The sequence below is a fragment of the Hirundo rustica genome, chromosome Z (genome assembly GCF_015227805.2).
Source record: "Hirundo rustica isolate bHirRus1 chromosome Z, bHirRus1.pri.v3, whole genome shotgun sequence".
Lineage (NCBI taxonomy): Eukaryota > Metazoa > Chordata > Aves > Passeriformes > Hirundinidae > Hirundo > Hirundo rustica.
This window is the reverse complement of record NC_053488.1, coordinates 59,573,176-59,598,276: the sequence shown is the minus strand read 5'-3', so window position 1 is coordinate 59,598,276 and position 25,101 is coordinate 59,573,176. Positions and strand designations below refer to the sequence as shown.

General features: G+C 38.4%; 1 protein-coding gene across 1 annotated transcript in view; it reads left to right on the top strand.

Moving 5' to 3' along the window:
* YTHDC2 (YTH N6-methyladenosine RNA binding protein C2) overlaps positions 1 to 23,040 on the top strand; it is a 32,583-nt gene extending 9,543 nt beyond the window's left edge. The window contains 27 exon segments of the mRNA XM_040090017.2: positions 1,059 to 1,215; positions 3,041 to 3,148; positions 4,256 to 4,379; positions 4,798 to 4,949; positions 5,334 to 5,460; positions 5,722 to 5,787; positions 6,724 to 6,905; positions 7,077 to 7,173; positions 7,254 to 7,341; positions 7,434 to 7,514; positions 8,457 to 8,539; positions 9,583 to 9,688; positions 9,823 to 9,942; positions 10,306 to 10,578; positions 11,015 to 11,024; positions 11,027 to 11,140; positions 12,080 to 12,235; positions 12,238 to 12,284; positions 12,701 to 12,896; positions 13,764 to 13,873; positions 15,139 to 15,211; positions 15,214 to 15,427; positions 15,843 to 16,020; positions 16,929 to 17,135; positions 20,605 to 20,787; positions 21,996 to 22,092; positions 22,244 to 23,040. Of these exon segments, the coding sequence (XP_039945951.1) occupies positions 1,059 to 1,215; positions 3,041 to 3,148; positions 4,256 to 4,379; positions 4,798 to 4,949; positions 5,334 to 5,460; positions 5,722 to 5,787; positions 6,724 to 6,905; positions 7,077 to 7,173; positions 7,254 to 7,341; positions 7,434 to 7,514; positions 8,457 to 8,539; positions 9,583 to 9,688; positions 9,823 to 9,942; positions 10,306 to 10,578; positions 11,015 to 11,024; positions 11,027 to 11,140; positions 12,080 to 12,235; positions 12,238 to 12,284; positions 12,701 to 12,896; positions 13,764 to 13,873; positions 15,139 to 15,211; positions 15,214 to 15,427; positions 15,843 to 16,020; positions 16,929 to 17,135; positions 20,605 to 20,787; positions 21,996 to 22,058 (3,315 nt within the window). The 3' untranslated portion in view covers positions 22,059 to 22,092; positions 22,244 to 23,040.
* The last annotated feature ends 2,061 nt before the right edge of the window (positions 23,041 to 25,101 follow it).

Sequence of the window (25,101 nt, the reverse complement as noted above, 5' to 3'; positions counted from 1 at the left end):
TAGTTGTAATATGCATATTTTTCTGGGTCTTTTTTTGGTTTGGTTTCTTTGTTGTTTTTTTTCCTTGTAAAAGCATCTTATATTAGGTTTGTGTCAACAGTTAATTTTGGAATTGTATATGACTGGGGAGGGCAGAGGTCAAAATTTCTCTCATTTTCCTTTGTTTGCAGAAAAGCCTTAGGAAGGCTTACATAGATGTGGTTCAATGTGAGTGTGTCAGAATTTCTGTTATCATGTACTTGATTTTGCAGTACAAAATTTGCAGTCCATTTGTTTGCCCAATGTTTTCAACATAAGATGTAGTCTAATTTCTAGGAAATTATTTATGGTCATGTATGGTCATGTGAACTTCCTGTTGTGAGGTTTGATAAGTCAGTGCAACCAGAATGATTATTGCAAGTTCTCCACTGCTGAAAACAGGAAAAAAACATGGTAATTTTCGGTGCCTGTCTGTTTACCAAGGAGGAAAAAAGCACAAGAATGTTTTGTGTATTCTTGATTCACCCTGCAAATCTTATTCTTGATTCATACATTCAGAACATAAAACTAAACAGGAGATAGCTAAAGATGATTAATCAGACATGTGCCTTAATGATGAGCTTTGTGCATGATTTAATGGATCTAAGAAATCTATCTTTTTTTCCTTATTATGAGGTATCATACAGTTGTTTTAATTCTTATCAGTTGTAAAGGGTAATTGAAATAATATTTGTTGGATTTGCAGTTTGTGGCACTATCTTGAAAATGAGATTCAAGTGCAAGAATTAGAAGTTTCAGATACTCATTTTGATCTCTGAAATTAAGGTCTGTGGTGGGTTGTGCATTACAGTGCGGTCTGCTCTGGTACCTTTATAAAGCTTTTTGAAGTATTTTTTTTACTTTTGGATATTTAAAATACCCCTCTTTCTTAAGCTAAACTTAAACATTTTAATACCTCTGTAGTGCACCACCAAATTGCATGTTTTAGTTTCTAAAAAAATCATATTTTTGAAAAGTTATGATCTTGGATCTGTGACGTTTACATGGGGTTTTTTGTTTGTTTTCTTTGCTTCGTACAGGATGAAGTACATGAGAGGGATAGGTTCAGTGACTTCTTGCTAATAAAACTGAGAGATGTGTTGCAAAGCCAAGCTAATTTAAAACTAATTCTTTCTAGTGCTGCTCTAGATGCAGATCTCCTTATTAGATATTTTGGATGTTGCCCAGTAATACATAGTAAGTACCTAAATAAACTCTTAAATCTCAGTATACCTGGCCTGGGGCTTGTGGATCTTATCTGAACTGTACCAAATCATTCTGAGTAAAGGCACGTGATAGATACATTGACAGTTACCAGCAGTGGTTGGTCTTTGTTTACTATGTTTGTTATTTCTTAACTATTTGCATCTATCTCAGAGGGAATTGTTTTTATCAATGGTTATTCTGTAATTGCAGGGGTGTCCTGGCCCCCTCCATGTTCAATTCAAGGAGGAAAAGGTTCTTAGAAGGCTGGTCTGCCCAGCGATACAGACCCTAGGATTTACAAGGGTGTGATACCTATTCGTATTTCCAGTAGAGTCTAGTTCTGGCTTCAGAGATTGCTACAAGTTACTGGATAAAACTCAGATGATAACTCTATCAATTAATTTTGGAAATGCAGTTCTAGGCAATTTGGAGTTTATGTTTTAATCATGTGATTCTTTGTTTTCTTTAGAATTTTCTACACAAGTCATTGGTTACTTTTAGGGGATGTTATAAGAGTTATTTTTTCTTATTTACACATAAAAGTGTTCATTTCTGGTTTTCAGTTTTGAATTGGTGCCTAGGAAAATAAGGCTTGTAGCTTGTTGGAGGCATGGATCTGGAAGTTACACACAATTTTAATATTTGGCGATTTTTTTTTGAGGGGGAAAACCTCATTGTAATTTTTGTGTGGCTTTTCAGTTTACTTCAGTTTTGCAGCTTCTCATCCTTTTAGGTCAACAGATTTATTTTGAAAATTCAGACTACTATCTCTCTCAGTTTATCAGAGTGCTTGTACTGTTGTCACATACTGGACTTCACAGGATAGTCACAATCGAAAAGTTGCTTTTTCCAATTTCACTGATTTTAAAATTAAAAATGAGGTTTTAGATACTTTGTCGGTTAATATGGTGAAAAAGGTTTGATTCTTCAGCAGTATAGCTGACACAATCCTGACCACAGAAACCAATATTTTTTAGTTGTGGGTTTCTGTAGAACACAGAGTTTGTGATTAGTGTTAGAAAACTTCCTCCATGACAACTTCTGAAAACAGGTGAATTGTAGCTTGTTCCTTCTGAAGGAGAAAAAAGTCTGAGATGATATGAACTTAGTTGTGGTAAGTGTCTGCTAAGGAACCAAAAATAGATATTAATTCTTCCTGTGTAAAACAATATCCATGAATAAGGTCTAGAAGACAGTGATGTTGAAAGAGAAATCAGGGTAAGTTCTTAGGAGAGAAAGACTGTGGGAAGTAGTCAATAAAGAAAGCCAAAATTAGATGCACTAATTGAGGACATTGAGAGAAGTCCATCTCCTCATATACTCCTCATGAAAGGAGCTAGTTGAACACAGACATGGCAGTCTTCTCATGGGATCTTACACTAAAACAATCTTAATTGCTCTTATATTAAGTAATTCAGGTGGCTGACACAGTGGATTCTTTTTTGTACACCTGAACAAAAGTGATTATTTTCCTCTTCTCATTTGATAAAATTGCAGTAAATAGCTGTCGATCTTATATGTCTTGCTATTAACACTTAATAGGATTGAGGAGGTTAATGAAAAACAAGGTATGCAGCTGGCATTTCCTTTCTGATTTTTTTTTTTTTTTTTTTTTTGGTGGCCCAATCAGTTAAAGGAAATGAACTCAAGTGAAGATACTCTTACAAGACTTTCCAAGGAATATAATAATTCATTAGATCAGGCCCTAATCATGTTTAATTCACTTTCCTATCTATAAAAACTATTTTTAAGAACTAATGTCCTTAAAGTAAAGCTTGGGAATATCTAATCTTTCATGAATTATTTCTACTTTTAGTCCAAGGAAGATCTTTTGAAGTTAAAGAGATGTTTTTGGAGGACATTTTACGAAGTACTGGGTATACAGAGAAAGAGATGGTGAAGTACAAAAAAGAGAAGCAGCAAGGTTGGTGGACTTGTTAATTGTTATGGCTTGACAATGAGTTTCATTGGTTGATTGACTGAACAACAAGTAAGATCATTCGCTGTTAAAATTCTGAAGTCAGATTGTTAAATGAGACTTGATGTGATGACAGCAAGTATCTTTAAAACTCTGTGTTTACATTGTTAATGTAAATTGTGATAGAAAAAATTGTTTTTAGTTTCAGTGGTTATATTCTTCTTTCAGTTGATAAATGTTATATTTTTCATAATTATTATGACATGATCATGTGAGGGCTTTGCCCACATGAAAACTGTAGAAACATGAGATATAATATTACATATTACATGAGATATAACATTTAGATGCAAATTTAAGTTCAGTCATTAGAGCAGGCAGGATTTTGTACATCTTGCACAGATGTGGTTTCTACTATTAACATTTTTCAGTGCATTCTTCAGACATGGATGCATTTAACATCTTTAGGTCAAGGAGCAGTAACATACTTGAACCAAATATTGGGGGTTCTTTTCAATTGGTTATGTATTTGGGTATATTGATCACAGTATTTGTGAAGGTTTCCTGACAGCTGAAAGTAATGATCCTCATGAGTATTCAAATAACTTTAAAAAGGCCAACCCAAAGCTATAACAATACAATACTAACTGCACATTGTTCGTGGTGCTCAGCTCTGATCACTGTGGATAGAGAAGCTCAGTTATGACACTGATGGCTTCCACTGTTTCTTTTACCTGTAAACAGAAATTAGTTGTTACTTGCAAGAGTTATATCACTGCTCTTTGGCATTTCACTTCTGGAGAAAGATCGGGATTGAGAATTGTGTAGAAGTTACTTCAGAAGCTCGTTTGAATGCAGCAAGTTGCAGGCTTAATGGGTTAAGCAGCCAGGTGGTATTTCTTACCTTGTTCTTATAGCAGATGTTTGCAGTGGTGCACTTTGGGTGCCCTTATTAATGGGATTTATACTGTACTGGTAACAATGTTCTAGATTAAATAAGAGATCGGATTGTTTTAACTTTCTGATTAGATACAGCTATTTTTTTAAAACTTAAATTAATGGATAATTAGGATGTCTGTAAAACTTTTCATGGAAATCCTTTATGCATTATAGAAGAAAAACAGCAGAGCACTCTTACTGAGTGGTGTTCTGCTCAAGAAAATAATAGTAAGCTGGAACCTGGGAGACCAAGGTCTGTTCCGAGGGCAACTGAAGAGTGTGATGATGGTCACACAGTATTTAATCAACTGATAAGTTTTTCCTTTTGTTGGGAGATATGTTTAAATCTGCTTTAAAAATTGTTCTCCAAAGATACTGCTCCTGAAGAATTTCTTGAAGGATATTAACATGTTTTATAGATAATTTTTTTTTCATTATCATGAACTACTCTAGCCAAAGTGTGCTTTTCACTTACAATTTGTACAGTTTTTACAGGACTTTTCTTCAGTTTAAATGGCTGCACTGTCATCGCTTAAAGTACTTGCATGTGATACAATAAATACATAAAATACATGTACTAAATGCATAAAATAAATGTTTTATGTTTTATAAATGCTGGATTTCTGACTGTTGCTTGGAAAAGCAACTGTTGGATTTCTTCAAGTGTAATGTATGATAATAAAGGTAAGTCTTGGAAGACATCTGTCTTTCCATACTGTTTTTTCTCTTCAGACTGAAAAAGATGTGAATTGCCTTGAACTATGGTTAACAAAAGAAATGGATTCTTGTCTTTCTGACATCTGGTTGCATAAAGATATTGATGCCTTTGCTCAGGTGTTCCATCTCATTTTAACTGAAAATGTCAGTGGTAAGTCTGTCACCTTACAAAATAAGAAAAAAACAATAACAAAATTACTTGAATTACTGCGGCTGGTTTATCTCCAGTTTCAAACATTGTTAGGTTTGAGTTCTGATGTCTATTGGAAAAGTGAATAGAATTAGCAGAATTAATGAATAGTTTAGTTGTTTTTTGTTTGTACTTGTTTTGGAGTATTAACAAGATTTGGAGATGTTACAGCGTGTCTAAAGTAGTGTTAAATTCACATTTAAATTCACTGAGTGGTCAGAAAACAAATTCTCTCTGGCCTGGATTTTAAAAGTCATATAAGCCACATTTGTGCCACATTTAGGTGAAAAAGTAAGGATGTTTTTATTTGCTTTAATGGTTTATTTATTTACTTGTAATTCTCAGTTGATTACAGGCACAGTGAGACCAGTGCGACTGCACTAATGATTGCTTCAGGGAGAGGCTTTTTGAGTCAAGTAGAGCAGCTGATCAGTATGGGAGCAGATATCCACTGCAGATCATCTAATGGCTGGTAAAACCGAACAGACAAACCAAAACATAGATTTGTTTGTCAATATACAAATGAGAAAGAAATTTCTCTAACATTTAAACTAATTGCTAACTTAACAGACTACTGTAAGCAATAGTAAATTTTGTCATTCAAAACACTTTTTAACTTCTGTTCATGACATTGTCTTCTGGAAATTAGGAATTGAATTCTTAATTCAGAATCTTAGGCTATGTGTCTTTTGAAGCAAGAAGTTTGAAACACTATTTCTGTGTACTCTTTCAGGATGGCTGTGGACTGGGCTAAGCACTTTGGACAGACAGAGGTTGTTGCCCTGTTGGAATCCTACAGGTAAGCTATAACTATTTTGCAGAAACAGTTGAAGGGAAATGTTGAAGGGAAATTTACGTTTTGTCTTCTAATCAGAACAGTTTTTAGCTTTTTATGCCTTTAAATCTGACCTAAATAGCAGGATTTGTTTGAGACCAGGAATGTTTCAGAAACATGCTCTTTGAAAAAAAAAGTGTGTTTGTATTCAGTGTGTTTCAGTGATTATGTGTGTGCAAATCCTGGGATAAATATAATTGGAGTGGTGTAGACTTCTTTCATATTATTGTTTTTTATCATTTTGATGTGGCCATTCCTATCATGATTATATGTCTAGGCAAGATAGGAGTATAGTGACTTACATAAATAGACAGAGATACTGATTCTACCATGTACCATTTTAATTTCAGATGCTTATTTAGGAAACAAATCTATTGTGGTTTTGTCTTTACATTGTTGTCTATACACAGTAGCCATATTAAAGAAAGTTAAGTAACACATACACTAGGTTGTTCAAGAATTGGTTTCTGATTAACTTAGTTATAGTTCAGGTATCATTTTGTAGAGACCAATATTTTTAGAATGCTTCTTAGTGTAGTTTTTGCATAGTACCTGCTTATGGGAGGAAAACATTTGGGAAATACGCTTCTTTTAAATACTTTTTATTTAACGGGTAAACAAGTAGTGTCTTTTCGGAGTTCTGACGCTTTGCTTATGGCTGGGTTTCAATAAGGAGTAAGAAAATTGAAGTTATGCTAAAAATTGGAAGTTTCATGCTTTGTTGGATTGCACTTAAATCCGTGAACAGTATTAGTATTTTGCAGGTGCTCCTATGCTATACTTTAAAAATGAAATTCGAAAGAAGTAGTCTTGTTGGTGTTGATCTAAGTTTAGTTGGTGGTTGCATGCAAACCTGAAGCAAGCAGCCTCGACTCTGGTCTGTGCACTTATCTATTTTAGTGCTTCAGCAGGATTTGGAAATCTGGATGAAAGTTCCCTGGTCCGAACAAGTGGTAGTGACCTCAGTGCAGAGGACAGAGAGCTGTTGACACCTTATCATCACAGATTTTTTGAGGATGAAAAAGTGGATCTGGACCTCATTATGCACTTACTTTATAACATCTGTCATAGTTGTGAGAGTGGTAAGTATAAACACAGTCCCAGTAAATTACTGTACATTCAGCTTTTGATGAATCCTGCCCTTCTTTTGAAAACATAAAAAGGTAAAACCTTCCAAATGCTAGTCAGCACACTACTGATATATATTTTAAATTAATTTCCTGCTTAACTTTGCAAACCCACTTAGTTTTCAGGAGCCATTTTAGTATTTCTTCCTGGATATGATGAGATAGTTAGCCTGAGGGACCGTATTCTTTTTGATGACAGGAGATTTGCTGACAACGCTCACAGGTAAAGCCTCTAGTTCCTACGGTTGAGGTTTTCATTGCGTCTTTTAAAAATACTTGTACATGCCCTTTGTCTTGCATTAGATATCAGGTTTTCATGCTTCATTCAAATATGCAGACTTTGGATCAGAAGAAAGTGCTTAAAAGTCCACCTCTTGGTATGCACAAAATAGTAAGTTTTAGAGGACTTTGTCAGATATTATATTAATCTCTTTTGTCTTTGCTTTTAACTGTAGTTTTGGTTGTTTCTTGTTTTATTTGCAGATTCTTTCTACGAATATAGCAGGAACCAGCATAACAGCCAGTGATGTTGTATTTGTTATTGACTCAGGCAAGGTGAAAGAGGTATGATTGGTTAAAACTTTCTGTGACAAGTAAACTTCCTAGTGTTATTCTGTAATATATAACAGGTAAATTTTAAAGTAGTCTTTTTTTAGAGTAGGCTGAGAGCTAGTGCATATCAAGTAACAAAGATCGCTGAGAAGGTTTGACATTCATTTTATGACAAACACTGTAAATAATTAGCTCTTAATAAACATCCTAAAAACTATTGTCCGTTGAAAATATTGATATATCTTCTTTTTTTTAATTTTACAATTTCTGTTAGTTTGTTGGGGTTTTTTTAAACAAGTCCATCTATTTAGACCACCATCTTCCTGAGACTTAAGAGAGCACTGGGAGTTCCCTTTGTCCTACTATTGTGTCAAGTCCAAATCAAATCCATTAAGTTTTTAAGTGTTGCTTCTGATGTGTTGAATGCCCATTCCCAAATTTTGTGTTAAGGAAAGGAGAGAAAATATAATGAGGTAGTTTAAGGCCTATTATATGTCTTTGAAAGTGAAGTTGGATTTCATAGGGGAGATACACGCCAAATTTCTGAAGTTCCCATGGTAATACAGTTTTCTGTCACTTTGCATCAAATGTAAGAATATAAGGATATAATTTCCAAAGGAGACAAAGAAGAAAACTTTAATCAATACAATAACATATTTTATCCTGATTTTGATAATTCAAAATACAGTCCATATCTTTTGTTGACTCAAAATTACCTACTTACTGGAAAGAAAACTTCAGTTTAGGAAACTGTAGCACAAAGATAATGCAAAACATGTATTATAAATTAAATTGAAAGGAAATACTTCAGAGCATACCTTGTGCCAGAAGCATTTGTTTGTTCAAATTATTTTTTCTAGTTTTTAAAGAACTTCTGTTAAAAGCTTACTAATAACATTTATTTCATGTATTATGGTTAATCATGGTTTTATGTTCCTTGATCTGCTTTTGTAGAAGTCTTTTGATGCACTGAGTTGCGTTACAATGCTAAAAATGGTATGGATTTCAAAAGCCAGTGCTATCCAGAGAAAAGGCAGGTAATAAATGCTTCATACTGATTTTTATTTTGCAGATATCCACCATCCTGTATGTTAAGAGTAAAGTGTAAACCTATAGCAGCCACACTGGGTGATGTTTCTAGCCTAGTCCAGGATCATGTTGAACAATGGCTAATACTTCTTCTCTGCAGTAAATGAAGAGACAGCTCTTCATATATTTCCTTGGAGTAACTTCCCAAGATACAGAAAAATGGCACTCAAGAAATGTCCCAGAACTTACATTAGGTCTAGGTTGTTGTTCCACCATGAGCTTACCTCCTCTTTCTGCCGTGTAGCACCAACAGCCACAGTAACTTGTCTGTGGGCAAAAGACTGCCTACTGCTAGTTTTTCATAGTACCCTGGCCTGCCTTCTTTAGAAGTGACACTGAGCAGTGATTCCTTATTGACCATCTCCAAAGTATTCAAGACTTGACAGGCCATGATCATACTCTTCCTAGCGCAGTGAGTGAGGCTGACAAGTTATGTGTGTAGATACCAACAAAAGCCTATTTGGAGATGTGAGGTTGTCATTATCCTCCAGGTTTTTGAACATGAATTGTGAGCATTTGCCCTCTCTGTTCCTTCACTCACGTGTTGTATGGTCTTCATTCTACCTTTTCCATCTAGACTTCTAACTGGGGAATTTGAAGAGGAAGAAATAAATTTTGCAACTTAGATTCCTTACAAGGTGGCTGAGATTTGGATTGATCTCAAGTTAGCAAAAAAATTATATCACTTCATTTAGAGATCTTACATTTTTTCCTCCAGATTTTTCGGTGTAGTGTTAAAATTATAATTATTAGAAAATATTTTTTTATAATAGAACCGTATAAATTTCCATACTCTCAAAAATAGTTAATGTACTGGAAAACTCTTCTAATTCATATGAGAGACTCCCTTTTAACAACAGAATTACCATGCTCTTAGATCTTCTGCATTTGCATTCTAGGTTTAGGTTGTTATTTGTTTGGTTGGTTGTTTTTTGTTTTTTTTTTTAAAAATAATTCTAATTTTCACAGCTTCCCACATTTTGTTTTCCAGGGCTGGGTGCTGTCAGCCTGGAGTCTGTTTTCGTCTCTTCAGTAGGCTCCGATTTGAGAATATGTTGGAATTTCAGACTCCAGAACTTCTAAGGATGCCACTTCAGGTGCGTGTTCACTTAGAAGTTACAACTTTTAAAAAGTGTATTATCACGAGACCATACTAACACCTCCAAAAAGATGTGTAGGTATTTTCCCTTTCCCAGACCTTAATAGTATTTTTCTTCTTTTTAACTTGCAGGAGCTTTGTTTACACACAAAACTTCAAGCTCCAATTAATTGTCCAGTCGTTGACTTTCTTATGAAAGCTCCTGATCCTCCACCAGCTTTAATTGTGGAAAATGCTCTGCAAATGCTCAAGGTCAGCAGAGGAATACATTTAGATGGGAATTCTGTTTTATTAGTATTTGTGGTGTAACATAGCTTACTGCCTTTTAATTGTACCGAAAGTCTTGTTCACTTACTTAAGGTTGCTTTGAATTTTTGTTTGCTTTCATTTTTTGTGTGTGTGTGTATATGTATTTTTCCATGTTAAGGGAAGGGACTGCTCCAAAATCTCGTCTTGAATGGAAACTAGTTAGACTTGCTTCTTTAGTGTTTGGGAGCAAATCGAGGTAACGTCCGATATTCGTATCCTTTCTGCTTTCATTGTAAATTAATTTTGCCCCCTTTCTCCTTCTTCCTCTTGTCCCCCCATCCCCACCTTTTTTCTTTTTTCAAACAGACTGTAGATGCCATGGACCCTTGGGAAGATCTCACTAAACTTGGTTATCACCTCACTGAATTGCCGGTGGAGCCACACCTTGGTAAAATGGTGTTGTGTGCCGTTGTGTTGAAGTGCCTGGATCCTGTTCTTACCATTGCCTGTGCTCTTGCCTACCGAGACCCTTTTGTGCTGCCCACGCTGGCCTCTCAGAAGCGTGCAGCCATGCTGTGTAGGAAACGTTTTACTGCGGGAACCTTCAGCAACCACACAGTGCTTCTCAGGGCTTTTCAGGTATCCTTTCAGAACCAGGACGGTTGGCACGTCAGAGTAAATGACGTAGCAACCAAGCTGGACGTAGAGTGGTAGACTATGGCTTTCCTGTATATTGGACTCAGATTTCTCAGGGCCACATTTTGCCTGATCTTTTCAAACCTGGGTAAATTTTTTAAGTTCCAGCAAGATGCCACTTTCTATCCTGTTACATGGGTAACTTAAAGTACCAGTCTTGACTTAGTGATCTCTATAATAACATAAAAAACTTAACATAATTATCATTATGCTTTGGTATGGGAATAGGGAAAAAATTTAGTAGTTAAATAAAAAAATCAGGTTTGCTACATTTACTTTGTTTTATTTTATTGTCCTAAATGTAATTTTTAAAACCATGCATTTTAAAATTATAGATACTTAAATTAATAGGCAAATGTTAAAATATTGTTGTTTACAGGCATGGCAGAAGGCAGTGGTGGCTGGGAGAAAGCTTTCTGTAAAAAGAACTTCCTGTCTCAAGCCACAATGTAAATCATCGTAGGAATGAGAACACAGCAGTTGCTTGGCCAGCTTAGAGCCTCAGGTAGTTCCAACATAATGTTAGAGTTAAGTGTATATCAATTGTAAGGAAAATAGTGTTCACTTGTCGTTTTCCTTCCTTACGTTGAAAAAGACCAGTACATATGCTGGGCATGGAGGGGATGCTACGATAAGAAAATGTGTCTGGGGAGCACCTGACATAACTGAAAGCACCCTGATTGTTCAACATCCTGCCGTCTTGCAGTGTGAGATGTGTCCTTGGGGTTTTATGTTCTAGTAAATTTTTTCCTGAGGCAGTGGGTAAAATGGGTTCAGAGCCGAGGTTCTGAGGTAGAGTCAGCTAATTTCAGCTCAAGCTGGATGTCCCTGGAGAGTGCCCTGAATGAAGAAATCCCTTTATCCCTTACTGTCAAGCGTGTGCAATCTTCTTGTGCCCTGCTTGTGCCTCACATGCTCCTCTTGATCCAAGGGCACTTTATGGTCTGGGGTCTTCTACCGCCTCAGTGTGGGCAGCCCATTACCTGCTGTTATATTCCAACTTGAGCCAGCCTTGGAGCCCTCCAGAGTCTCATCCTTTATCCAAAGCTATCTATTACTTCCCCTGTTTAGCCGTTCATGCTAACAAACAGTTCACCAGCACTGTATTTAAAGTTCACCTACACTAGGTTTTGAGCAGGGTCCACTCATGCTAAGTTGTAAGCAAGTTGCAATTAAACTACACAGTTTCTAATATGCTGTTAAGTAAAGAAGTATTGTAAAAAGTAATTCTGTTCTACATTAGTATGAAACACTTCCTTACCAGGAAGGATTTCAGTGTAAGGATTTCTGCTTGGTGCTGTTAATGTTGGTGGTTGTGAAAAATATAACTGATTTGTCATTTATTTCACTTTTTTTTTTTTTTTCAAATTCCTTTTGAGAAGTAGAAAAGTGCTTCGTAAATACAAGTAAATATAAGACAGTTTTGACCTCTTTCTTTCTTCAGGTTTTGTTAGAGCCAGAGGAGGAGCTGATATTAGAGATGTTAATGCTAATTCTGAAAACTGGGCTGTAGTTAAAGCTGCCCTAGTGGCTGGGATGTATCCCAATCTTGTGCATGTAGACAGAGAAAACCTGGTTTTAACTGCACCAAAGGAGAAAAAATGCAATTTCATCCTACCTCTGTTCTTAGTCAACCTCAGTATAAAAAGGTAAAGCCTTTTATAAAAGTATTTTTTCTAGCAGGTGATAAAATGTAAAATGGGAGTTGGTTTATTTTTCCAGTATTTCAGTTAGTCCTGCGAAGTGGAACAAGACAAAATAGTAAACAGAAAAAGCTAGCTTTAAAAGTATTTTGAAGAAGTAACAATCTCTGCTCATTGTTATGAGGAAAAAGTTCTACTCTGAAACTGGTATTTCTTTAGATCCTCTTTTAAAGCAAAATATTTTGTTTAAAGGTGATAGGATAACTTGTAAGTCTGGTTGAATATACTTGTGTTTTTTCTATTCTTGTGTATGTAAATATTTATGTATTTATTTCTACAAACATAAAATAAGAACAAAGTTAAAATTTATTTTAATTACACATAGATGATAAAATAGCCTGGTCTCATTTGTTCCTTCACAGATTCCCCCAGTGAATGGTCAAACTGCAGCTGTTCAGGCACTCCCTATAGACTGGCTGATATATGACGAAATGATGAGAGCTCACAGGATAGCAAACATCAGGTGCTGTTCTGTTGTAAAACCCATCACTGTGGCTCTCTTCTGTGGACCAACTAGGTTACCAAGGAATGCTTTACAGGCATCTTCATCCTGTCAAGGTATACTGAAGTCTGGATTTGGAATGTTGGCATTTGTATTATGCTAGTGTGTGATTTGCTAAACTTACTTTTCAGGTCTATTTCCTACATATTTTGACTCATTCTTAAAATGACAGAGCTACATATAGTTCCTGTAGCCGTTCAGGAATAATTTACAGGCTGTGTAACAAATGTTACACAAGAGTTTTGAGAATCCTTGTAAGTTCATAACGTTTGTGGTAATTAGCCATATTATTAGCTAGAAGTAGTAGAGAATTTATTAAAATTTCCTTTTCTTCATATTGAAATGGAATGCTGTAAGAATAGAAGCAAAAATAATCTGTTGTCAGTTCTGCAGAAATATTAGTTTGAATGGAAGTAAGAGTCCAAGCTGACTTTCCTGACTTGCTCTGAAACCATTACCCTTAAATAGTATTAATGCTGATTGAATTGTACTTGGAAAAAGAAAAAGGAATCCTAAATAGACGTGAGGATTTATAATTTTTTTTTCTTAATGGAACTTTAAATATGTATACTAAGATATAAAGCATAGAGCAATGTGTGGTTTTACAAACAACTTCAGGCAAAAGTTTGATACCGGCTTGTTATTGATGAAGGTACATGAAAGAGTCAGATCACTTCAATATGGGTGTTTATGTAGTAGGGCCCTTAAGAGATCTGGAAACTTGTTCTCCTGACTGAAGCAAAGACCTTCACTGGGGTGTATATGCGGAAATCTAAAAGTTTATATGCGCTTACAAATGTATACATTGTATGTGAAAATTCAGAAGGAAAATTAGCTTATTGCTGTAATGCAGTATGTTCAAGTTCTTGTATGTAAGTGTAAATAATGTGGAAATGTTAATGCACCTTTTATACTCAATTCAGGAGACAAGGTATCCAGTGATAGCAGTGACAGTGAGATGGAGGGCAAAACAACTTCTAATGCGTCACTACTGAAGCTAGATGAATGGCTCCACCTCAAACTGGACTCGGAAGTATGTAATCTCTCACTTCCATGCTTGTTTTGTGTAGAAGAATATGCCAGACCATCCTAAAAAGATTCCTGAAACAGCTGGATAACCACAAATATACTGTAAGAATGGCTGCTGTGATCCCTTCAGGTCTCTCAAATTTACAGGAACACATACTAAATGAGTTAACCTTTTGAAAACATACAAACAGGAGCTCAAATCTCCTTTTGCCCAGGCTAGTCAATTGTGTGAATTCACACATTCAACATCCAAGTTACAGGGTTTCCTATGGGTTGTAGCAACCCATAACTCTTATATCTTGCACCTGTGAGCAAAAAGGAAGGAAGAATTTGTTACCTAGCCAACTGCAAGAGTGCTCATCCTTCTTCCTCTGTCATGATGCGGCTGTCTCACCTATCACACTGGGAAGCAGGGAAGCCTCAGCAGTCAGCTCCTGTTGGATCTGCTTCAGAAGCACTTTGGGTCAGCTGACATTTTATAAGTTTGATTCATTTCCATAAGTTAGCAGATTCTAAAGAAACTGCCAGAGAAAAGAAAATGGCTGCAGGGAACAGCAAGCTGCAGGTGGTAGTGGCAGCATAATGGCCGTCCTACTCTTTTTGGTCCCCTGTATTGCCTGTGTGGTGCTTCCAGCACACAAGACCTTAGCTTGAGCTGGGTTAGCCAAAATCTGAGCGGGAGTTGAAAGATCAGCAAAAATGGAATATTGTGCATTTCCTTTTCTGAGAGGATGACTAAAGTTGCTTGACTAAAATGGAACACCTGAAACTGCTGAAAGAAAATTGCTGTCAGTTTTGGTAAAAAGCAGAAAAAAGCCCCAGCCCTTGAAGATAACAAGTGTTCTGGTTATTGTGAAGCTCTGACTATGTTAGAAGGTAGAGTAACCAGAGGTCTTTTCCATCAAGTATGTCTAAAGAGCCCATAAATACAAACTGAAGTGGCAGGAAGGGCGTTAGACATGAAGAGACTGCTTCTGAAGAGACTGCTTCTAAAGGGAAGATAAATTTTTAAAGTGAAAAATGTTTACAACAGAATTTTTAGTTTTATGAAGTGCAGCATGCCATGGTTTAGAAATTATTTTGGACCTGAGAAGACAGAAGATAACAGCTTTATTTAAATGTGGGGTTTTCTTCTCCTCCCCGAGACCTTAGTCTTGCCTTTCAGTTTGCCGGAATGCCAGCTGTTGCCTGATAGGAAAGACGTGGGATACCCTTTGCCTAAGTGATCTAATTTTTATTAGTCCTTAACAGAACTGAAATTCATTACAGGCTGCTGGTTTGCTGTTGCAACTGAGACAAAAGTGGCATAGCTTATTTCTGCGTTGTATGCGAGCTCCTTCTAAATCATGTCTCAAGTTGGTGAAGCAACTGTAAGAGCAGTTGTGGCTGTTTTAACTGCTGAAGAACAGTCTGCAGGTTTGCAGCAGCCTTCAGGAATTGGTCAGAGGCCAAGACCTGTGGGTTCTGAAGATTGTCTTTTAGCATCTACGTGGAGGTCAACTAACACCAGGAGAAGTACAGCAGAAGCTGAATTCTCTGACTCCTCTAATGCTGAAAAGTAAGGTGTTGAGATCTTCCAGAGAATGTAGCTTGTAATTTATTTATCTATAAAAGCATCACTTGAATTTCTGCTAGTATTAAGAAGAAATAAATAAATATATACAGCTAAAAGCTTTGATGTTGTCCTATGCTGTGTTGTAATTGTGATTTAATTGAGAACTATTTCATATTAATGCTGGCTGTTTGGGAGAGCAGTCAGAAATAGTGTCCGTGAGTTGTGCTCCATGGGAAGTAGCAGAAGAGGTTTAACCATAACGCTCAGAATGAATGCATACTTTTTTATTTAGTGTTTAATAGGTTTTGGAATTACTGTAATGTATGTGCTCATCCAGTAGGCTGATATGTAGATACAAATTGTTCTGTGACCTCTTGCAGAACTCACCATCTGTCGTGTATTTGCCTTTACTTTTCAGAGTTCTAATGAAGTCTACTCATCCCATGCTTCATCAGCCAAAGAAGTACAAACAAAAAAGTATTTTATACTCAAAACAAACTTCGGATGACAGGTCAGATTGCTCATCAGTGAAGTCTGCAGACAGCAGTAGCTTCCCTAGCCCCTGTGCTAGTCCATCCTTTCCAATATCCGGAAAGGTATAGTTTTCATCAACATATTACCCTGCTCTTCAAATTTAATAGAATCTCTTGCTGATATCTTTCAGCAGCTATCAGGTATTGTACTGATAAATTAAGAACTTAACTTAGATTTTCATTGTTAACAACTGCATAATATTTCTTTTGTAATTGAAAATCAAGAATAAATATCCTTGCTATACTAGTTTAATACAGTAAAAATATTAATTCTTTGCAGACTTCTGAAGTAAAGCTGTTCAAAGTAGAAAAAAAAATCAAATTCTAAGGGGTTTGGGGGTCTTTTTGAAACTTGGTATAATAAACAGTAATAGTGTATACAGTACATGCATTTCTGAACCCTGTGGATTCTATCTTCATCTGTTTCTGTGATACATTGGTGCTGATTCTCTTAAAGTTTTGTGTTATCTGCCTCATTATGACTGCTCTGCAGGATTTTGATGATTATTCAGGAAAGCATGCATTTTTAGTGAGGTCGTTTTCATAAATCTCCCTCTATTTTTTGAATTCAGCCAGTGTGACAGGAAGAAAATTTGTTTCCTGAAAATGGACATGCAAGTAGTGTGCTACAGGCTACAGTCTAGGGTCATTAATTTTGTATCATCTGAAGTTGTCTCAGACTTGAAAAAATTGTAATTAGTCACTAGAATATGTAGGCTTATTCTGCCATAATTGTTTGCTGCCCCTCCTGAATTAATTATAATTTTGAAAAATGCTTAAAATGTGAAATAGATGTAAATATCTTTTCAAGTCAATTCTGACAAGAACAGCTGATAGATAGTATGTTTCTTGTATAAAACTGGAGAGGAGAGGAGAGGAAGAACTCAGTGAAGGGTCTGTCTGCACGTGTGTAAAGCTTCAGAACTCAAGCCCAGTTTATTTTATTGTATTTATTAATTTAATTCTTTCAGGCTTCCAAATCGCCTTCACCAAGACAAAATATGGCAGTTCGGTACTTTATAATAAAAAGTAGCCACTTGCAGAACCTTGAGATTTCTCAGCAGAAGGGTATATGGTCCACTACACCAAGTAATGAACGAAAACTGAATGGTGCATTTTGGGAAAGCAGCATGGTTTACTTAATATTTTCTGTTCAAGGGTCTGGACACTCCAGGTGAGTCCTTAGCTGATACCAGCTGTTGGTGGTGGTTGTGATTTAGGAGAGTGCAGCAAGTGGCTGCGTATAGTGTGGAGGGCTTTGCTTATGACTTCTGACTTTATAATAAGTAGAGTGTTGCATCAGTGTCTCTGGTTGCTGAGGAAGACTACTTTCTTCTTCTCCAAAACAGTCCCTTTTAATGAAGTCAGTGTCTCCCTCAAAGGGTAAAACTAAATTGCCTCCAAACGCAATGAGCCAGAATAATGTTTCTACCCTACATAAGTGCTTTAAAACAACAGCAGTGGAACAAATAAATCCATACAAAGCAGAGGATTGCTGCCTTTTTCTCTGTGTGACAAAATAAATGTTGTAAGTGAACAAGAAGATAGAATCAAGTCACAGCTTTCTAAAGCCAAGGAACTCGTATCTCTCTAATAGAAATTTTAATAAAAGCTGTTTTGCTGGAAGTGTAATGTCTCAGAGTTAGGAAACTGGATAGTTAGGGCCATGTTTCTTCCAGAGCTGTCTTGAGTTCACATTTGGTGTGGTATTTGTCAACAATTTGCTGAAAAATTTTGGCCAGTTTAAAGGTAAAGAATTGACCTGCTAGTGCAAAGTTGCAGGTTAATTGTGTTGTAGAGCCTGCTAAACTCAATTGTTCCGAGTAAAGAAAGTTCTGTTTACCTCTTTGTATGTTATAAACTCTTAACAGAAGTCATCTGAACTGAAAAATTAATGAACCAGTCCAAACATAGAGATCTTGGTGATACCACTGAAGGATTGTGTTGAAAGGTACATATGTGTACAGTGATGTGGCAAATGCAAATGCCATATTAGAAAGGGAAGGGAAGGGAAGGGAAGGGAAGGTGCGGGAAGGTGCGGGAAGGGAAGGGAAGGTGCGGGAAGGGAAGGTGCGGGAAGGGAAGGTGCGGGAAGGGAAGGTGCGGGAAGGGAAGGGAAGGTGCGGGAAGGGAAGGGAAGGGAAGGTGCGGGAAGGGAAGGTGCGGGAAGGGAAGGTGCGGGAAGGGAAGGTGCGGGAAGGGAAGGTGCGGGAAGGGAAGGGAAGGGAAGGGAAGGGAAGGGAAGGGAAGGGAAGGGAAGGGAAGGTGCGGGAAGGGAAGGTGCGGGAAGGGAAGGGAAGGGAAGGGAAGGGAAGGGAAGGGAAGGGAAGGGAAGGGAAGGGAAGGGAAGGGAAGGGAAGGGAAGGGAAGGGAAGGTGCGGGAAGGTGCGGGAAGGTGCGGGAAGGTGCGGGAAGGGAAGGGAAGGGAAGGGAAGGGAAGGGAAGGGAAGGGAAGGGAAGGGAAGGGAAGGGAAGGGAAGGGAAGGGAAGGGAAGGGAAGGGAAGGGAAGGGAAGGGAAGGGAAGGGAAGGGAAGGGAAGGGAAGGGAAGGGAAGGGAAGGGAAGGGAAGGGAAGGGAAGGGAAGGGAAGGGAAGGGAAGGGAAGGGAAGGGAAGGTGCGGGAAGGGAAGGTGCGGGAAGGGAAGGGAAGGTGCGGGAAGGGAAGGGAAGGTGCGGGAAGGGAAGGGAAGGTGCGGGAAGGTGCGGGAAGGTGCGGGAAGGTGCGGGAAGGTGCGGGAAGGGAAGGGAAGGGCAAGGGAAGGGAAGGGAAGGGAAGGGAAGGGAAGGGAAGGGAAGGGAAGGGAAGGGAAGGGAAGGGAAGGGAAGGGAAGGGAAGGGAAGGGAAGGGAAGGGAAGGGAAGGAAGGGAAGGGAAGGGAAGGGAAGGGAAGGGAAGGGAAGGGAAGGGAAGGGAAGGGACGGGAAGGGAAGGGAAGGGAAGGGTGCGGGAAGGGAAGGGAAGGTGCGGGAAGGGAAGGGAAGGTGCGGGAAGGGAAGGGAAGGTGCGGGAAGGGAAGGTGCGGGAAGGGAAGGGAAGGGAAGGGAAGGTAAGGGAAGGTGCGGGAAGGGAAGGGAAGGTGCGGGAAGGGAAGGGAAGGGAAGGGAAGGGAAGGGAAGGGAAGGGAAGGGAAGGGAAGGGAAGGGAAGGGAAGGGAAGGGAAGGGAAGGGAAGGGAAGGGAAGGGAAGGGAAGGGAAGGGAAGGGAAGGGAAGGGAAGGGAAGGGAAGGGAAGGGAAGGGAAGGGAAGGGAAGGGAAGGGAAGGGAAGGGAAGGGAAGGGGAAGGGAAGGTGAGGGAAGGGAAGGGAAGGGAAGGGAAGGGAAGGGAAGGGAAGGGAAGGGAAGGGAAGGGAAGGGAAGGGAAGGGAAGGGAAGGGAAGGGAAGGTGCGGGAAGGGAAGGGAAGGGAGGGAAGGGAAGGGAAGGGAAGGGAAGGGAAGGGAAGGGAAGGGAAGGGAAGGGAAGGGAAGGGAAGGGAAGGGAAGGGAAGGGAAGGGAAGGGAAGGAAGGGAAGGGAAGGGAAGGGAAGGGAAGGGAAGGGAAGGGAAGGGAAGGGAAGGGAAGGGAAGGGAAGGGAAGGGAAGGGAAGGGAAGGTGAGGGAAGGGAAGGGAAGGTGAGGGAAGGGAAGGTGCGGGAAGGGAAGGTGAGGGAAGGGAAGGGAAGGGAAGGGAAGGGAAGGGAAGGGAAGGGAAGGGAAGGGAAGGGAAGGGAAGGGAAGGGAAGGGAAGGGAAGGGAAGGGAAGGGAAGGGAAGGGAAGAAGGGAAGGGAAGGGAAGGGAAGGGAAGGGAAGGGAAGGGAAGGGAAGGGAAGGGAAGGGAAGGGAAGGGAAGGGAAGGGAAGGGAAGGGAAGGGAAGGGAAGGGAAGGGAAGGGAAGGGAAGGGAAAGGGAAGGGAAGGGAAGGGAAGGTGCGGGAAGGGAAGGGAAGGGAAGGTGCGGGAAGGGAAGGGAAGGGAAGGTGCGGGAAGGGAAGGGAAGGGAAGGTGCGGGAAGGGAAGGGAAGGGAAGGTGCGGGAAGGGAAGGGAAGGTGCGGGAAGGGAAGGGAAGGGAAGGTGGGAAGGTGCGGAAGGGAAGGGAAGGGAAGGGAAGGGAAGGGAAGGGAAGGGAAGGGAAGGGAAGGGAAGGGAAGGGAAGGGAAGGGAAGGGAAGGGAAGGGAAGGGAAGGGAAGGGAAGGGAAGGGAAGGGAAGGGAAGGGAAGGGAAGGGAAGGGAAGGGAAGGGAAGGGAAGGGAAGGGAAGGGAAGGGAAGGGAAGGGAAAGGATTTGATTTTGTACAAGTAACAAGGAATAGGTAATGGACATAGAACATTCATCTTGATACCTTGCATTTTGAATGTTTTTACAACAACTTTTCAACCTCTGTTACAAAGCTTAAAAAACCCCCTTGAATGGTAATTGTGAGAGATTAATTGAAAGACATCCTTTGTGGTTAAATTCTAGAAGGTATATTTGAAGTAGAAAAAACAAATAATATTTTTTACTTTCTAGGTGTAAATATTTTGGAAGATCCAGCTTCATGTGGATGAGTGTTTGAATCACTTTGAAACTAATTTGAAAGTTTCATATGAAGTCCACTTATTTATTTAATTCCAGCATAAATAGATATGTTCCCATTATGCCTGTTCTTTCATATTGAAATTTTATTTACAGGGTTTTGCTAGAATGGGTTCATCAACAGGGTGTGAGAAAAGTCAGGACTGGGGATCTGCTGGATTCGGAGGTGTATTTAAGGTGGAGTGGATCCGAAAAGAAAGCGTTCCTTTTCAGTTTGCACATCATTTGCTCAACCCTTGGAATGACAATAAGAAAGTACAAATAAGCAGAGATGGCCAGGTAGTTATTCTCTTCTAAAGTAGTCTTTACTTGGTAGAACTGTGTTTTGTTCATTAGCTTGTTCAGCCTTGAACCCAACTGTGCTTATGTATATATTAATCTGAATCACAGTTCCTTGGTGCGCGTTGTACCTTCTGCTAATGCAGAATTACTATTGAATTAGAGGATTTGCTATAATCAAACCAGTTTCTTGCTTAATATTGTTTAAAAAAAATTAAAGCTAGATTTTTCCAAAATAAATGAGGTTTCGTTGGTGGGTTGTTTGTTTGTTTTTTGTTTTTTTTACTTTCTAGAGGTTTGTTTCCTTTATGATTCGGATGTGTTCCCTGAGATAAGATAGTCTGTCATACCCAAATAACTGTTCATAATTAGAGGTTTGTGTTTTCCATAAAGCCTCAAGAGAATCTTGATTCTCGAGACAGAATAAAGCTTAGTACTGTTCTCCAATTTGTTAAAGCGAAATGCAACTACAAAAAGCCAGAAAAGAATTTCCACAAGAATTCTCTGTGGCAGTTTTTGCATTCTCCTCAGTCACCTCCTGAAATATCTACTTGATACAAGATTCTGGAGCTAAACTTTTTGTATTGTCTTCTCACTGCTTCCCCAAAACCTCTCCAGTTGCAAGAATGAGGAAAGGAGCATACTGTAAGAACAAGGAAAGGAATGTAGTACATGTTGAAGTTGACAGTGCTTCTCTTCTAAGTGGCTCTTGAGATCTAAAGATTCTCAACAGTGTAAAAAACAAGTGATTGATATTAACGTCTCTGATTCTACCAAGAGGCAGTGCATTATCTGTGACCTGTCTTTCCACATTCTCCACTGCATTTCATGGTATTATATTGAAAGATGTGGAGAATAATGATCTTTAGTTAATAAAGAAATGACCTGTGGAAGGCACAAATTGTATGGTGCATCTGTTCTTGTGGTGGTATATTCATTAGAATTTTTTCTGTCAGAATTGACATCTTGCCCAAAACAACAACAAAAAAACCCCAACAACCTGTAGGCCAGAATTGCTTATGAAAGTTTTTAATATCCTGTTGAGACCTCATTGTAGGGATAGTTCTAATATATCTCACAATAGCAAAAGTAACCACTCTTTCAGAAAGACCACCAGCAACCTCTTCTTAGTATTTTGTAATAAATAGTTTTTATATGCACAATGGCAGTGATGCTAATAACTTTTCTAATTTCCTGATCATTTCTAGGAGCTGGAACCACAAGCTGGAGAGCAGTTGCTGCAGCTTTGGGACCATATTCCTTCAGAATGAAAAAACTCAGCTGATTAAGCATAATGTGATAGAGGTAGTTACTTATTCCATGTATTGCATTCTAGTTTTATGATAGAGGGAAAGGTATCAACATGCATTATATCATTACAGTACTGTCATTTGTAGCTTGTGGAAGAGCAGGTGCACAGAGGACTAAATATTTTCTTCCTTTTGATTTTTTCTAGCTGACTTTGTTGAAACATCAGCTCTAACCGCTAGAACCAGCAGCATGCCTACAATACCAAGATTAGGAAGAGGTGGCACAACAAAACTAACTCCTGAAGCTCTTAGCCGTAATGAGCAGCTAGCAGTGGGAAAAAAAAAAAAAAAAGTGGGAATTATGTTTGTTTCAGTTTCCTTGTTGTAAAAAATGTCAATAAGGTTATCCACCAGTCCTTTTTTGACTGAATTATTTTTTCTACAGTAGTGTGAAGATATTTGAAAGTGTGATTAAGTTTAAAACTGAGTTTAAAGCAATGCACCACATGTGAGTTATTTGTGGGTTTAAAATAGCACAGCACACAGTTTACATTTAAAGCATTCTCAATCCAGTAAATGTATGAAAGAAATCAGCTTAATGTTAATTAATCATTCTTGCAGTTTGAGTAAAATGAATAAATTGAGAATAGGTGTCTCCAAATATGTTTGGAGATTCTGTAATTGTTTTCTGAGCTTCTGTATGCACAGTACAAGAGCAAAGGATATATTCATACAAACAATTAGACAGCTGGAGAATGCTAGTTTTTGAATTCTAATTTAAATACAGAGGGGAAAGGAGCATGAGAATTTTTTGAGTGTGGATTGGCCTAGTGGTATGTCCATTTCCAGTGGTATTTCCACTTCAATTTTTTTTTTCCCCCTTAAAAATATTCACACTTTGACAAGCTGAAACAGTCTTTCAGAGGCCTGTGGCCAAATGGTATTCTAGTAGTTCACTAACTTAAGCATTGTTATAAGATTTCTACTTCTTTTATAAAAAATAAAAAAAAATGCTTCATCTTTCTAAGTAATCTTAATTTTTTCTTTCTATACCTCATCTTTCAAGTTCTTTTCTTTCTTCTGTACTGCTGTTGTTTTGATTTATTGGGCTTTTCCTTAGTCATTAACATACTGTAATGTAAGGCTGTTACAAATTCAGTCTACTCACTGTCAGCAGAATGTTGCTCATTCTTAGGTTAAACCGAGAGCTTTTTCTGCTTCTGAGGTTCTACTTTGTTTCTCATGTCTTCTTAGGATGTTCTCATATTTCTGACTATCCCACGTATTCATTAACTCTGGCATAGCATCATTAGAAACTTAAGTTAGACCTGAAACAGGCTACTTTGGGACCTGGTGCAATCAGTAAGAAGGCTGCCAAGGATATGAATGACTGAGAAAGAGAAGGAGACAGAAAAGGTAGCCAAAGTTTTAAAAGAAAGGGAATGTTTAGGCATTAAACAACAAAAAAATAAATATGTATATATGTTTTCATCTTGAATCCAGAACTGAAGACTCACTTGCATCCCACCTCTCTCTCTTCCTTCCCCCCCCTGTCCCCCCCCGCCCCCTAGGGAGGCATTTATTACTAGTTTAGCACTCTATTTAATTTATATAATAACAGTCAAGATAACCTACAAGATCCCTGCACTTGGACAACAGTCAAATATTTGGCATGTTGCTACTTTTCTCTGCCAATCAAGATGCAAGCATTTCATAAAGAAGCCTCCCCAAGAGCAGCCATGCACAGAGGTTCTGCTCAAATCCATGTTCCAGCTGAGAGCGCAGACAGATGAAAAGTCAGTTTTTAGCTGCACTGCAAACATTCTCTCTCAAAATCAGTTGTAGGAAGACTGGCTCTTTCAGTGGGAATGTGTTTTGTCAGCTTTTATAGAATCATGGATGGAGTTTTTTAGGTTGGAAAAGACTTAAATTCATTGAGTCCAACTCTTAGCCCAATACTGGCAAGTGTGACAAAATAGCCACTTTCTTCTCTTAAATGAGAGTTAGTTGTTGAGGATGCTGCAAGTGAAAAATAAGGAGTGTCTAATGAGAACGAAAAATGAACAAAAGAGCCACCAGATCAAGAAAATAAAAAGAACACATTTACTTAGTAGAAAATGCTAACATAGCAGACTGAAAAACAAGAAAGTAATTACTGGATGTGTACTAAATGGCTGTAGGAAAATAAAAAATTAGCCTGTTTAGGTACCTGACCTGGTATTGTGCCCTCAGATTTTCAGTAAATACTAAATATATACATTTTTAATTAGTTTTTAGTAGAAGTAAGATTGGGGAAGATATTTGTGATTAATTTATTAAAAAAAATCAGGAAATCATACCCATTTTCTGATACTCAGCATAAATATTTCTGAACTTTCCGCACAAATGAAGATAGATTGGTTCTCTACTGCTGTAGTTTTGCGAGGACTTCTAACTTCTTCATTGTTTTGTTTCACAACTGAACTGTGTTTAATGTGAGCCATACAGGACCCATGATGCTTGTGCATTTTGTGGAATTATTGGAAGCATTGGTTTTCAGCTGTAGAATATTCCCATCAATGTTGAAAACTTGGAAAGGTTCAGCCTTTCTCTGTTTGCTAGATTTTTGGCATGGATGTGTTCACAATGTAGACACTTTCTAGTATTCAAGCCTTTCTCTGCAGGTGAGAAAAATTACTATATCGTGATGAAGGGAATTGACAGCTGAACACCTCGTAAGCCTTGACCTCCATCACTCGTTTGGCCACTTCCCTGGTAATGCCTTTGATGCATATTCAATATGACATCAACCCTCATCCTGTCATCTCTGAGTGCAGAAGCACTTTTGCTAGCCAAAGATTTTCTTTTTTTAAAAGGGAAGTTGAATAATGATCATATCATTATGGAAAACCAGAAAATGACGTCTGCACATCTAACAGTAATTAAGAAGAGTCATGCTAGGTATTGGGGTAAAGGGGAGCTGTTTCTGACTAGCATGTCAGAAGCCTTCTCATTCCCTGAATTGGGATGGGAGAGAAAGAGCAGCTTATTATATGGAGAAAGTTTTTTGGCATTTATTTTGAAA